Raw genomic sequence first — 15,349 nt, 5'->3', positions numbered from 1 at the left:
TTTCTGAAAGGAAAGGAGACTGGAGGTAGAGCCCCGCATTTTAAGTGAATAAACAAAAGGCCTAGAATATGTGAGCCACACAAACTTCTCCCACAGAATCACATCCATAGCCTGTGGCCTGCTATTTATGGATGGGTATGACAGAGTAGCAGTCAAGAGGACTGGAGGATGGGCTTGAAAGTCTCATGTGACTATACGTTCCAGAACTGGAATTAAAAATATTTGTCTTATGTGTACTGGTTTATGCTTGTAATCCCAGAACTTGAAAAGCAGAAGCAGGATTTCTAAGAGTTCTTGGTTCAAGCCCTCCTGGGCTACCAAATAAGGTCTTATTTCAAAAAGGCCAAAACATCAAATGAATAAACGAATGGGGTTGTGATGGAATGATTGCTCAACAGTAGAGCCTTTGCCTGTCTTACAGAAGGCTCTGAGTTTCGTCCCCAGCACCCGTCTGGAAACCTGTTCAGACACCATTAAGAGAAAACAAAGTGACATTTGATGAGGCTGAAGAACAGCTCGATTCGGAAGTACCAGGCTCTCAGGAATGCTTTCAAATAACCGGGGTGCCAGAGAAGGTTCCCTTTCAGGGCTCAGACAGGCTGCTTTTGAATCTTGCAGGGCCATGCTACCCCTGCCTCCTCCTGGTTTTCCTTTGCCTCCAGTTTCATTCCGGGACCTACTCTTCTGAAGTCGGACACATTTAATCTGTTAAATGTATAATTAAAGAGAGTGCTTGGTAGCAACGATCGCTTCCAGTTTTCCCATTTATCCAAAATACTCTCTTGTTCGCACAGCGGAGAAATAGGCCAGACAATCTGGAGGAAGGAACAGGCACCAACAGCGGGAGGCGGGGAGGGCTTGGTGCTTTTCTCAATGAATACCGAGGCCTCTGCAGATTTGCATAGGAGCAGATCTCGCAGCAACATTGGCTGGCGGGCATGGGAGGGGGCGGGCCAGCTGCGTGGACTGGGCGTCAGCGCTGAGTTCGCTCAGGAGCCCCGCCCCCACAGAGGCCCCGCCCCCTTTCGGCGCGCGCTCACGGCACTGCCAGCTGCAAGTGGCGGGCGCCCAGGCAGATGCGATCCAGCGGCTCTGGGGGCGGCAGCAGCGGTGGCAACTGGCACCTCCCGCTGCTTCTGTACAAGGGTTCTCGGGGCAGTAAGACGCTTTCCGTCCGCCCCCTGGCCAGTCAACAAAACCGCGGGCGCTGCTGGTAGGTGAGGAGGGGGCTGGCTACAGTGCGGGCTCCTCTGCCCGGAATGTTTTCACTAGGCGGCAGCGGCCGGGGCGGCTCTGGTGCTTGGGAGTGAACTCCAAGGAACCAAGACGTCGGTGACAGCAAGGACGCTGCAAACTTGCGCGCGTGGAGGCAGCGGGAGCTTCCTCTCCGCAACGCAGAGCTCGAGTTCACGCCCAGAAGTTCAGCGGGCAGGGTGATCGATCCGAAGACTTCCTGCAGCGGAGGTCACTTGTGGGGGCGCTAGAAAGCAGCCCCCTCCAGTGGTCCTTGCTCAGACCTGGGAAGAAGCGCCGAGGAGGTGACAGGAGCGGAGGACGTGGGCCAGACAGTGACGGACTCGGAGCCGCGGTTCGCAGCCTGGAAAGTTGCAGAAGATTGGAGGCTAAGAGGACAGCTCTGGTCGCCGAGGGCTCCTTGAACGGTACCTAAATTGCCACCTCCCTCAACCATAGTAATTTCTTGGTCCCTTAGCAAAGGCCTCTACAAATGGGGCGCAGCACGGAGAGAAGCGCAGGATCCAGCTGTTGAAACCAGGGTGTCTCACTGTCTCCGAACTCCCCCCTGACTTTCCCATCCGTTTTGTTGAGAACCCTTCCCTCCTTGTAGCTTGGGAAAAGCAGGGCACTCTATAGTGTACACACAGTCCCTGATATCAAGTGGAAGGGGCCGTTCAGGACCAAGGACTATTTGGAGCTCTTTCCTGTTTGGGGGAGAGTGAAGGGCGAGACTGGACCAGGAAGGGAAGGGAGACTAGTGTAAACTCGCCCTCCGGCAGGATGGGAGCCCTTGGGTTCCTGTGGCTGCTGCCGCCGCTGCTTTTGGCAGCAGCCTCGTACTCCGGAGCTGCAACCGATCAGAGCGCGGGTTCCCCAGTCTCAGGGCTGCCTCTGCAGCCCCGGGAGCCGCTCAGTTATTCGCGCCTGCAGAGGAAGAGTCTGGCGGTGGACTTCGTAGTGCCCTCGCTCTTCCGTGTCTATGCCCGAGACCTGCTGCTGCCGCAGCCAGTGTCCCCCACGGAACCCGGAGCTGGCGGGCTGGAGGCTCGGGGATCACTGGCTTTGGACTGCGACCCTCTGCTCAGGCTGCTGGGGCCACCGCCTGGAATCTCCTGGGCAGAGGGAGCCAGTTCTCCCAGTCCCGAGGCGGGCCCGACGCTGTCCAGGGTGCTGAAGGGCGGCTCGGTGCGCAAGCTCAGGCGTGCCAAACAGCTGGTGCTGGAGCTGAGCGAGGAGACGATCCTTGAAGGCTGCATTGGTCCCCCAGAGGAGGCGGCGGCTGTGGGGATACTCCAGTTCAACCTCAGCGAGCTGTTCAGCTGGTGGATTCTCCACGGCGAAGGGCGGCTGAGGATCCGCCTGATGCCAGAGAAGAAGGCATCGGAAGTGGGTAGGGAGGGAAGGCTATCCACTGCGATCCGAGCCTCCCAGCCCCGCCTTCTCTTCCAGATCTTCGGGACCGGTGAGCAGCTCCCACCAGAATGTGTTGGGATTTGCATTTTTAGTTATACCGATCTGTAGCCACTGTTAACTAACTCTTACTCTTTTTAGCCCCCCTTTCACTGTACTTGAACTTAGTCCGTAGTTTCTTATTATGTGCTTAAACACAGTGACTTTCCAATAGAACCTTTCTTTTCTCTTTAACAGCAAACTTGGGAGAAAAGTTTCCCAGTGTTGGCAGAATGCCTTTCACTGACTTACACATGATCCGATTGGATCATAATTGGATGCCCTCCTTCCTGAACTCCGAGAATAGCTGAACTGCCCCTATAACTCCTAAGTGCCAACTTATGAGACCTCAAACTATTGCTCTTTTTTTCCTGACTCTTGTTCCTCTTATAGGCTACCACTGACTTGGAAAATGTGGTAGAATTTCCCAGAGAATATAGAATTCTCCTTTATACTGAGTCTCGGCCAACTGCCTTTCCCTGGAGGAGTCCCCAGTGCTGGCTAGCCCAGTTCTCTTTTCCTTATTCATTCTGCCACACTGAACTCCCACCCCCAGACTGTTTACACACTCAGACTCTCACTGTTCTCAGATGTCCCAGGAAAGTCCCAGAGGAACTAAGCAACAAGGGGCAGGAGAGTTGTAGAGAATGGGATGAAAATTGTTAAGATTGCCTTGCTTTGGGGGAGAAGTGATAGTTGTCTTTCCCGCCTCCCCCTTTGTTTGCCCTGGGAGTCTTAGCTTGCATGTGTGTAGCAGCTGCTCTGAATGAGAGCTCCAGCAGGCCCTCACTGGAGTGGGGTTTCTGTTTCATTTACTTCCCCATTTCTTCCAAAATTCACCGAGTTAGGGCTGTATGTGCAAGCATTTACTTCTAACTCTGCAGTAAGTGTCTTTTGAATGGCAAGCCAGGTGGTTTTGAATGAATGTTTCTCTCAGAAGACCGTGAGGGGAAGGACTTGTGAATGAATTAAATATGCAATGCAAATGAATGAGAAAACCACAGAAAGAGAAATCACATTTTTTAAAAAGAAGCCCTCACTTGATTCCATTGAGCAAACCTAGCTTCTTTTCTGTGTTCTCATCATCAGAAATAGATGAAGTTCTTACGCTCCGCTGGTTACTACTGTTTAATATTAATTGAATGGAAAGCATCGAACAGGGTCCATTGTAAAGCTACAACTTCTCCTGTGCTTGCACACACACACACGCGTGCACACACGCATGCATGTGTGTGCATGCATGCTCACACACACTCAGTGCTCTCCTGTAGCAGAGCTACTGAGAAGCTGAAACTCCTCTGTCATTGCCCAGAAGCTGTACTGGCATGTGGTCCACAAGGGAAACAGAATGTGGGTCTGTATTTCCACACAGATACTGGTGACATCGGCGCCACTTAAAACAAACCCCTCATGATCAATGCTGGAATTTATATTGTGCCTAGTGAAAGGCAGGGTCTAATGAGCTTGGCAGTGCCTTCAGCGAAATGACACAAAAGAATGTAACTGTTGTCCCACTAAGGACACTTTCGTAAAGAACAGCTGGGCTGCAACAGTATTGTGGCTTCTGTGGCTTATACATGAAACATTCTCTTTTAGTGCTCAATGCCTCTGTAACGAGTGTAAAATGACTTCTCTGGAAAGACAAATTTTGTTCCACATTCATATCTTTGAGCATTGCTAGGGCTTCCCCATCACCCATGACCATACACCCCAGCAGTCTCTATCAACTATTGTCACGTGTTGATGGCAGACAAAGAGGATCATTTTCTGGCCCCAAACTTACCAAGTGTAGACAGGCTGCAAAGAAACCAGCAGTGGATGTCTGTGAGTCACATAGTGCATTTTAAGAACATACGACTATAGTCGAGCCCTGTGTGCAGAAATCAAACTGTGCTCAGGGGAAACTTCATGTAGAAAGGAGTGTCTCCCAAGAGCTGTTTCTGTTACTGGATACAGGGAAGCAGTGAGCTCCCAAGTCCTCCCTGAGGAGCTCGGCCCATTTGGCAGCGGGGCCAATCCTTATGCATCATTTGACACACGTAGAAATGCTGGCTTCAGAAAGAGCCAGGATTCTGCCATTAAAAGGCTAGAAATTTTGGCCAAGCATTTTTCAGCAAGATTGGGATCAAATGGTTATTGATGGGATCAAATAAGACACTAAGTGTAACTGGATGAGCTCTCTGTGACCTCCAGAGAGACAGGCAGCTTGTTGAAGAGCACTTCAGGCCTTGTGGTCACCACACTTGAACAAGATGGGCTCTCTTGTCTCTGAGGGCAAATGCTGTCTGTGGTTAGGCAGCTAGCTACACAGGACTAGCCTTTTGCCTCACTGCTCCCCAGCATCCGTCAGATACAGGTTCTACCAAAGACCTTTCTATGCAGTGGGCACATCCTGTTGTAACACACCACATTCCATGTTGGGGGCAGCACACATCACTGTGGCTCCATTCATCTCTTTGTATGGAAATTCTGGCTTGCATTCTGCCACTGGGGTTGATTTATTTTTCTACTTCTTATGTTGAGAAAGGGGATGAGTTTATTATTTTCATATGGCTTCTTAGTTATAGAATGAGACATTTTCTCTTTTGTGACATAGGGTATTCAATTAAATACAAGGAAAATGGACACACTCAGTTTCTTTCTTCCTGATCAAGAGGCTTATGGTCTCACCAAGAAGGGAGCAATAGGGCTGATGGCCTATGTGTGGGGATATGCTCTGCCGCCCCTTGGAGTCAGTGGTCTGCTGGAGCCCATTTGTCATAGACTGAAGATAGTTTCCTAAACTTGAGAAGAACCATATCTGGGTAGGTGGTATAATAGAGAAGAACCCAGTATGGACAAAGATAAACCACGGTGCTATTTGTGGTTTGGGCTGCCTGAGAGGACAAAGGATGTTTGAGAGCCTATGTAATGAATGCCATGCTTGTGGTTTTCCTGGGTAGATTACTGTGAATTTGTAAATGCGATCAGTGCTTCAAACCCCCAAACAGTTCCTGGGAGAACCCATTTAGAGGGGTACAGAATCTCAGGAACTGCCCAAAGCCCCCAAAGAGGTCTGCCTGATGCTGCTAGCACATTGTCCATAGCTCTGGCTTATATCCTGGTTTGTAGGTGCTTTGAGATCTACTTCTATAATCTCACAGTCAGAGGTTCAGAGAATGTTGTGGGATAGGAGAGTCTGTTTCCCAGAAAGCCCATAGGAAAGAAGATGCACAGCTTGGGACATTATATATGGTACAGAGAAACTTGGGTAATTTAGAGTAGATGCGTGCAGTACAGTAACATGACCTTTGACCTCACATATCTGTCCATCCCTTCTCATTTCATTTCTGAAAGGGAGACAGAGAGAGAGAGAGAGAGAGAGAGAGAGAGAGAGAGAGAGAGAGAGAGAGAGAGAGAGAGAAGATATAAGGAAATTGGGGCTCCCAGAGGGGATATCAGTTATTGGAGGTGAATTGGGAGAATTGGAACCAGTCCAGAGAAGAGCAGAGAGCTGATTTAAGAGCCGAAGGGACTGATTTATGATGAAAGATGAAAAGAATTAAATATATATGGATGGGCTAAGTGGTGATGAAGGGAAAGCCATGGTAACAATCTACAGATCTCTGAGGAGAGGGACTGTCAGTGAGGAGCGGGGGTTATTTAGTGTACCCTTTAAAAGTAATAGGACGGGCCTTCCAGAAGAAAACTCCAGGTTAGATATCCAAGAACCTTATTTTTTGAAATAGATACTCTTCTATCTATTTCAAAATGGATTCCATTCAGACTATGAGGTGGAACCTGGAGGGAGCAAGCAGGGAGTCAGGTGAGCTATGGGTCAGACAAGCCAAATCATTTGTAATTAATAAGTTCTAATGTTGAGAAACCCATAATGAACAGGAAGGCTGGGAACAGGGATCATGTTAGGACATCATTCCGGAGAGGTTTTTGAGCACTGGTGTCTCCATAGGACAAAAGAAATGACTTGAGTATCTTTAAAATTGGGAAAATTTTGCAAGATAGAGAGTAAACAAAATTGAAATCACTAGGTTTGTTTTTTTTCCCCTAATTCTCACATTAAAGCTTTTCTCTGGGTTATGGTCTGGTGGTCCAGTGGGGTGAGCACATTCACCAGAGGAGTATGTGTCCAAGACATATTCGTGTGTGTGTGTGTGTGTGTGTGTGTGTGTGTGTATGTGTGTATGTGTGGTGTGGTTGAGTCTCTTGGAAAGGTAGATGGTGGTCAGGGTTTTTAAAAGATGAGATCAGTTCTATGTTGGATAAACACCTATTGGCTACCCTAAAATTCTTTCAAACAAATTAAAAATATTTAATTTTATATGTATGGATGTTTTACCTGGGTGTGTGTCTCTTTGCCATGTGTGTATGTGCCTGACACCCTCAGAGGCCAGAAAAGGGCATGTATATGTATATGTACACGTACACGTATACTTATATGTATATGTGTGCATGTGCATGAGTGTGTATGTGTGTGCGCGTGTGCGTGTGTGTATGTGTGTAAATCAGAGAGAATATTCTCTCTCTCTCTCTCTCTCTCTCTCTCTCTCTCTCTCTTTTTTGAGACAGAGTTTCTTTGTGTAGCCTTGGCTGCCGGGATCTCTCTCTGTAGACCAGGTTGGCCTCAAACTCAGAGACCTACCTGTCTTTGCCTCCTGAGTGCTGGGATTAAAGACATGCACTGCCACCACTCTGAGCATGTTATCTTCAACAGTGAGTATGTTTATAAAGGTGTTAGTCAGTTGAAGGGAAGGAGTGACTGGCCTGTAGGTATAGGAGATGGTGACAATTTCATTAGCAGAAACTCCCAGTGCTCTACCACATTTAAAGGTTCCTGACAGGTGACCTCACTTTATGGCATTTCTCCAGCCTAGTAAAGGACGGTTCTCTTTCCTCTAGAACTGTTGTTAATATTCTGTTCTAGTTGTATGACGCTTTACATTCATAAATCACTTTCAGAGTTATTATTATTAATTTTATTAATTGTATAATAGGTAGGGCAACCATCTGCTTTATTTTGTGAATGGAGTAACTGGAATCCAGATGCTTGATTGTACACTTTCAAGGTCATGTATGTACAAAGCAATAGACCTGGGAACTTTATATGGTGAGAGGTTGCAAGATGTTAGGTACTGTAGTAGATGCTGCCTGGACCCATGCTTCTTTATCTTCAAATCAGGGAACCATGTCAAAATGCAAATCACAAGCCAGTAAGACATGTAGACCAGTGTATTATGCTTGTCAGAAGGCCATGTAGCAAATGTCTAGAGAACAATAGCCATTACGTGAAAAAATTCCTTAAAATCTGAAACTCACTTTCATTATTATAAAAGTAGGTAAATTATGATGGTTCCTATGATGCTAAAGGTAGGCCATGACAATTCAGGTATTGTTTCATAGATTAAATTGGGTGATGCATATGAATCCTAGCCTCGTGGCTGATGGATTGTTGTATCCCATCAACATGCATCACTGGGTTTTCTCATAAAAGCATCTGATGCTCTACAGCTCTGAGGGACCCACGAGCATTTTCATGCATCCGAATGGTGCCACTTGGGGCTGTATATTCCCTATGTGTGGCTGTGTCTCGTGACCCAGGTGATAACAGTGACACTGTAGGTTCTCTTGCAACATATCTGTGATTCCTAGGAGAGGTGAAGAACCAGAGAAGAATGGCCATAGAGATAGCTCCTGGTGTCCCACTAAAGCTCTGTCCCATTGGAAGAGGGGGAAGATCAAGGCATGGGATGCACCTCGTTTGCAGCAACATGTTCTTTGAGGCGTCTTTTGACCTCAGATTCAGGTGATTATAGATTTACAATCTGATTATTTGTCCTACAGAAGAGACTTAGCCTTAACTCAGGAACACATTAAAGCAGTCCCAGAGATAAGCAAGACCGAGGCCACACAGAACAGCAGTTTCCCAATGGCAAATGTCCCTTAATTGAGAGTCACCCGCCTGGGTCATGCCTTGTCTTATTCAGAGGTGTGAAGGACCCCCACCCAGGCTTAGGTATCTCTTTCATTGTGTTTAGCTGGATTTATGCTCTTTCTTTTCATTGCCTGCCTCATCTTTCTCACTGATGAGCAGAGAGCAAGGAGGGAGATCAAAGAACCAAGTTACTAGAGTTACCAAGCTACCAGGAACCAGGTTGTTAGACTTGAGAATCTAAATCTCTGAGGTCCCATGAGGACCTGTAACACAGGGACTCAGGTAGGCTTCCTCAGGAAAGCATTACAGCTTTAAAAAGGCTATTCAGTAGCCATGTGACATCTGATAGGTAATGGATTTCTTGAGCCATGGCTGACTCATCGCCTTCAAAGGATGCAAACGGATATGATTTCTGTTTTGGAGTAAAGAATGGGGTCCCTTGGTAAGGATGAATAAAAGAGAGAAGATGTGTCTCATCATTCATCTCTCTGCTTTCTGGCTGTGGTTGCAATGTAATCACGGCCCCAAGCTTCAGATGGGCCTTGAATTGTGAGCTACAGTACCTACCCCCTTCTTTAAGCTGCCTTTGTAACAATAAGGAAAATCACTAATACAGATATGAGACTGAAGTAGAATGCTGGCCTGGTGATGAGGTGCTGAGGGAGTGGGTTGAATCCCTCAGGAACTTCTTTGGTGAGCTGGATTTCTCAAAAAAGACTTTTTCCCCGCTTCAGAGTTTTTAAAAATGGCTTTTCCAGCTAGGTGTTCTGAGCATGGGGCCTCACCCAGGGACATTTTTTATCAGATTCACTGGATGAGATAATGTCCATATTTTAGAAAACATGAGACTGCAGGACAGGAGAGCTCCCCTGGGACAGATCTACCTTAACACTTGGCTAATTAAGTCTTTACCCTTGTACTCTACCTTCCTCGTTAAGTAACAGCAGCTGCATGGATGTAGGTGGCTGGAATCCCTTTGAGTAAAGGCTAAAGGGAATGCATGAAAATGATGTGAGCTCAGAAGACAGGAAAATGTGGGCGAACTTAAGGAATTCAGGCAGCTAGCCAGGGGAAACTAGAAGAGTAATTTAAGACACCGAGTCTTCTTTCCTTTCCTTTCCCTTTCCTCTCTCAGTTTCCATTAGAACATGAGTTCATAAAGGTAGGCATGGCCAGAGCTCTACTGTAGACCTTTCCACATTATCAGCCTACATAAGTAAAGTCAGTGTTCTGTGGTGAAGAGAATTCTCCAGTAGAAGGCAGAGGACCTGGAGTCTGTTATGGTATCCACGATACTAAATTTGAAATCTTGGGTAATTTCCTTAAGACTGATGGTCCTATGAGTCTTTAGGGAAGGGCTTGCGAGGTCTCCTCTACCTCATGGGGTCATTATTTACATTGAATGAGATGACCTGTATGAAAGGCTTCAGAGTGGATTATTATAAAACACACACACACACACACACACACACACACACACACACACACACACCCCAGTAGGAAAATGTGACTAAGTGATTTTTTGAAAATGCTAAGTTCCTTTGCCCAGTCTTTGTTTCATCCAGGCCAAAGCATTAGGAGCAGCTGTACAAGGTACCAGATTTTGAGTCTGGTTTGGGTTCAGCCATCAGCTTGCCATCCTGCAGAGCTTCTGTGTCCCCTTCCCAGGGTTTCTCAAAATGATGCCTCCATATTGAAGTCATCCCAAGTTCCACACTTTATTGTGTGATAGTGAGTTGCAAGACTTCCTCACAATGGACTGTACCTAGATGTGTGGGTGAAAATAGACCCTTTCCCCATTAAGTTACTTTTGTCAGAGCATTTTATCATAACAGGAAAAGAACCTAAGATGCCCTGTGTCTTCTTTTGTGCCTGTTTCTTTTACTGGATATGATTTTTGTGAGATTCACCCGAATTGCTAGAGATGTCTTCCTCTTCCCCCTCATCTTCTTCTACTTTTTTTTTTTTGAGATAGAGTCTTGCTGTATGTCACACTGGTCTGTAACTTACTGTGTAGTCCAGGCTGACCTTACTTTTTTTTAAAAATAAAGAATTATTTATTTTATGTATATGAGTACACTGTAGCTCTCTTCAAAACACATTGGGCATCAAATCCCATTACAGATGGTTGTGAGCCACCATGTGGTTGCTGGGAATTGAACCCAGGACCTCTGAAAGAGCAGTCTTAAGCACTGAGCCATCTCTCCAGTCCCCCGGGCTGACCTTTAACTTGTGATTTTCCAGCCTCAGCCTCCCGAGTGCCGGTATTACAGAGATACACTTCTCCATCTGGTCACAATGTTCTTTTTTTATTGTTGTGTTGTGTTTCTGTCAAGAACATGTTATTTATTCCCCCCACCCAAGGTGTTGTCTCTTCAGGAGACTCAGACATAAAACAGTCTATCACAAATAAAATATAGAATAGAACACAGATCTGGGGTTGAAGGTCTGCTTTATCATTTACTGGACCAAGGCTGTTTATTTTCCTCTCTCTATGCTCTTTATCTGTAAAGTGAGAAAAAAAAATAATAGCACTGCCAAGATCATTGTGAGAGTTTCCTAATGCAAAGCCTGTAGAAAGGGTCCCCATGTACCCCACTGTACCAAACAAATGTTAGTCCTTTCTCCAACTCTTGATTATATTTTCCCCTTGATGGCCAGGATGCACATTTCAAAGGTGCTTCCTGAGGTGGGAAAGAGAAACGTTTACAAGGGAAGTCATTAACCCATGGAGGTAAGCATAACAGGTAAAGATCATGTAAGTCCTGTAACCATTTCAGTGAGTAATCTCACTTATAAATAAAATAACTTTTAATGATATTCTTATGCTTAGTTAGAACATTAGCAAATAAAACAAACCATTCGGTCAATATATGATTTTAAAAAATCTCTTGGTCTTATAGTCAAGTCTGTTTAAAAATAAAAGAATATTATAGAGGGGATAGAAACAGTTGGATAAAAATATCAATACGTTTTCAAGCAGAGAGAAAGTAAAAAATGACTGAGCACGAGAGAAACACAGGTGAAGAGACCAAGAGAGGGGAGGATAAGAGGCAAGGCAGGACAACAGGTCAGGGTCATGTCCTGGACACAGAGATGCCTGGACACAGGAAAAGACCAAAGTACAAGTGAGGTAGGGTGGCAAGCAGAGATGGGTAAAGGAATGTGTTCTAGAAGGATGCTGACCAGGAGTCCAAGTCTCCACCTAAATCTAAAGTGACATTATATATGACCATTTCCAGCTTCATTGAAGTATATACATATGTGCCTCTTTTAACTGTGCAGTTTAATTTATTTCTCAAATACACATACACACATACACAATCACTATCCTATTTAGGATCTATACCATGTGTAATCTTTAAAAATTAAAAATCCTTGCTAGACCGGTTTCTAAGATAGTTTTCTATTTGGGAATTTTGTAGCATGTATTTTGATCATATTTCTCCTACCTTCTCCCCCTGATTTCTTCCAGATCACACCCCCACCTCCCCACGCCTGCTTTTGCCAGGGGTATCACATACTTTCTGCTCCAAGAAACTTGTGATTTGGTTTCTGATTTCTTTCTCTCCTTAGTTGCTCTGGAGCTATTGCGGGCTTTGCAGACTCCTTTCAGGCCACTCCTTTACCCCTGGAGCCTCCACATGTCTCCTAAAGTCCTCTGGGCTCTGGAGAGGGCTCCAGCAACCATCACCATCTTTGTTTTCTTTCCTGATTTGATTTCTGTATCAGTAATTTAGTGTATTCCAGAGGTACATACAGATGGGGCATACAGCCTATCTCTGTGGAGTTCATCATCTCTCACTTTTAAGATTTATCTTACTATTTGCCTTTTTGTGTACTTGTGTCTTGTTTCTTTTCTTTTTTTTTAATTGCTGAGTAGTGTTCCACTGAATGAGCATACAGTGGTGGGCTTATCTCAGTCATCACAGGTTGGACATATCCTGTTGGAATTCTTGTGAATACAACTGTAAAGAATCTTTTCTCTACAAGTGATTTTGTGGCTGTATGCTGTTGGTTCTTTTCTGTCCATTGTAGAGACACTGGAGCGTGTGGTAAATGTGTTCAACTTCATAAAAATAGTTATGTCAACTTGTTTTCAAAATGATTGTATCACCACCAGGCCTGAATATATCCCAGAGATTCAAAATGCTATGTTATTTGGTCTGAGTCTTGGGTGCAGTTAGAACCTCAAGCATCCTAAAAGACTTTTCTTTGAGTCTGTCCATAGAGTTGCCATTCAGTGGGAAATGAAGCCAGAGGCCAGTCCATTCGGAACCAGCACATTTACTAGAATTATCAAGAATTCCCCTTAAAGGCAGAGCCTTGACTGTGTTACACTGCAGAGAAGGTTGCCTTTGGCTTTTGAAGAGGGACAACAGGGATTCTCTGTCCAGGATCCTTGGAAAGGAGGGGCCTCTGGCTCTGTCCGCAGTCTTAACTTTTGACTTCTCTGCCATGCTGACCCTGATCAGGAAATTCATGAAATTAGAGAGAGGAGGGAAACACACAGACACCAAGAAATGGAGATTTCTTTCACACTCTTGGATCGGTCTCATAGACAGAGAGAAGGGTTTCTCTGAGTGTCTTAACTCCATGCTTTCACCCCTATAGCTTTCAGGAGCCTTCATTTGGATCACAGATACAAAGAAAAGAGATGAAAAGACTTGTCTCCTCAGAGGTAGCTTCTCTCTCTTCTTCAGTGTTCCTTGCTTTAGTTAAGTTTCAGACCCCCCACCAGTTGATGTTTATACGCTGTCCTGCGGTTTTTGGTTGTAAAACTCAGGATAAATAGAGTTTAGTGGGTTTGTGCCACTTTGGCTACACACTGCTTTGCTGAAAGCTTCCATCTACAATAGCTTCCTTCTGCTTTTTAATATTTAATGCTGTGTTAGTCCTCGTTTAAATCTTCTTGGCTTTTGTTTTCTGAGTGTCTTTGATGTTCTTTCATTTCTGACGATGATCTTCACTGAATGTGCTTGGGCCAAGGACACTTCGGCATAGCTCCTCTTGCTATTCTTTGTATGTAATTTCTGATGAGGACTCAGAGACTCTCTTAACCTGTGTTTCCTGTTATGTCTCCTGCACCCTCTGGTTCCCTTAGGATTTCTTTTTATGGTACTTCAGAAATTTGGTTAATAAATAATGTGACGTGGTGCTTTTATTGAGGGTTTTGGATCTGGAGATTCTATTTTTCATTATATTGGGAAATAAATCAGTTTTTCTTTTGTAAATCCTGGGGATTGGGTCTAGGGTCTCTGAACAAGCATTCTAGTCCTAAGCTATATCCCCAGATCCCTGTCTACTATTACTTTTTGGGTTGAATAGGGTCTTGGAGTTATTAAATTACCTTGAGCGTGCTTTGTATTCCAAGCCAGGCTTTGGATTTGTGGTTCTCCCAACTCAGCCTCCTGAGCAGCTGGGATTATAAGTGTGAAACACAATGCCAAGCTCACATTTGGAACTTTCTCTATTTTTCCTATTTCTACCTTTTTGGAATCTAATTATAATTATGTATAATATGCTGCTACATTACACAAAGGACCTGAAATTATCTTCCCAGTCTTCTCTCTCTCCTGTTTGGGTAGCTTTTTCTGTGAGCCTTAAAGTACATCCCCTTATATTTGGATTATTTGGTCAGCTGATTAAGTCAATCCATTCAATACTTGAGATACTTTATTATTTATAGATCTAGATGTTTAGTTTTCATTTCTTCCCTCATTATGCCTGTGTTTTGGTCTATATCCTTAAACATATTTATCATAGCTAGTTTCAAGTTCCTTCTCTTAATTAGATCAGATCTACATTTCTATGTCACTTCATATTGATCTTCTTTCTTTTGGTTGTAGGTTGCATTTCCTGTCATTACATATCTGATAGTTTGGTACTGAGTCTTGTTCATTATGAATATTACATTGTTTAGTGCTGGGATTTTTCTGTCTTCACTTTAAAGACTGTTGAAGTGCTTTTGACAGTTTATTTACTCGCCCATCAATCTAAATCTAGCAAAGATTATCATCAAGCATTTATAATGTGTTTACCTAAGCCTCTGTTTTATGGTTAGTTTAGACCTACATTTGAAAGTCTTTAGCAAATGCCCCAGGTGTGGTGAGGACTGTGTGCTGGCTATTGAGTACCCCAGCCTTTCCTAATTGTCTTAGTTAGAGTTTCTGTGAAAAGACAGCACGACCTTAGCAATTTTTACAAGGAAATTATTTTTCAGGGGTTGGCCTACATGTTCAGAGGTTTAGTCCGTTATCATCATATTGAGAAGCATGGTGGCATACAGGTAGAGGTAACAGAGTTCTACATCTGGATCCACAGACAGCAGGAAAAGAGAGAGCCACTGTGCCTGGCTTGAGCTTCTAAAACCTCAAAGCCTACCCCCAGTGACACACTTCCTCCAACAAGGCCACACCCACTCCAACAAAGCCACACCCACTCCAACAAGACCATACCTCCTAATCTTTTCAAATAATGTACCCCCTATGAGCCCGTGGGGGCCATTTTCATTCAAATCACCACACCAACTTTGTGTGAGCTATGGTAGAAAATGTTCTGGTAGGTTCTCTCCCTCCCTCTCTCCCTCCTTCCCTTCTTTCCTTCCTTCTCTCCTTCCTTGTGCTCTCCCTACCTTATCCCTCTCTTCTCATCCATCCCATTCTCTTTCAGTTATTCTTTTCTTGAAGTATGGTATGGTATGGTATGGTATGGTATGGTATGGTATGGTATGGT

At 44.8% G+C, this 15,349-nt stretch overlaps 1 protein-coding gene across 1 annotated transcript in view; it reads left to right on the top strand.

Moving 5' to 3' along the window:
- The first annotated feature begins 1,086 nt into the window (after positions 1 to 1,086).
- The window catches only part of Alk (ALK receptor tyrosine kinase), a 699,186-nt gene continuing 684,923 nt past the window's right edge, over positions 1,087 to 15,349 (top strand). Inside the window, exon 1 of the mRNA XM_028778974.1 lies at positions 1,087 to 2,698. Within this exon, the coding sequence (XP_028634807.1) occupies positions 2,017 to 2,698 (682 nt within the window). The 5' untranslated portion in view covers positions 1,087 to 2,016. The remainder of the gene's footprint in view (positions 2,699 to 15,349) is intronic.

The sequence above is a fragment of the Grammomys surdaster genome, unplaced genomic scaffold (assembly GCF_004785775.1).
Source record: "Grammomys surdaster isolate TR1022 unplaced genomic scaffold, NIH_TR_1.0 343, whole genome shotgun sequence".
Taxonomy (NCBI): Eukaryota; Metazoa; Chordata; class Mammalia; order Rodentia; family Muridae; genus Grammomys; species Grammomys surdaster.
The sequence above is the reverse complement of the archived record's forward strand: the minus strand, read 5'-3'. Positions and strand labels throughout refer to the sequence as shown.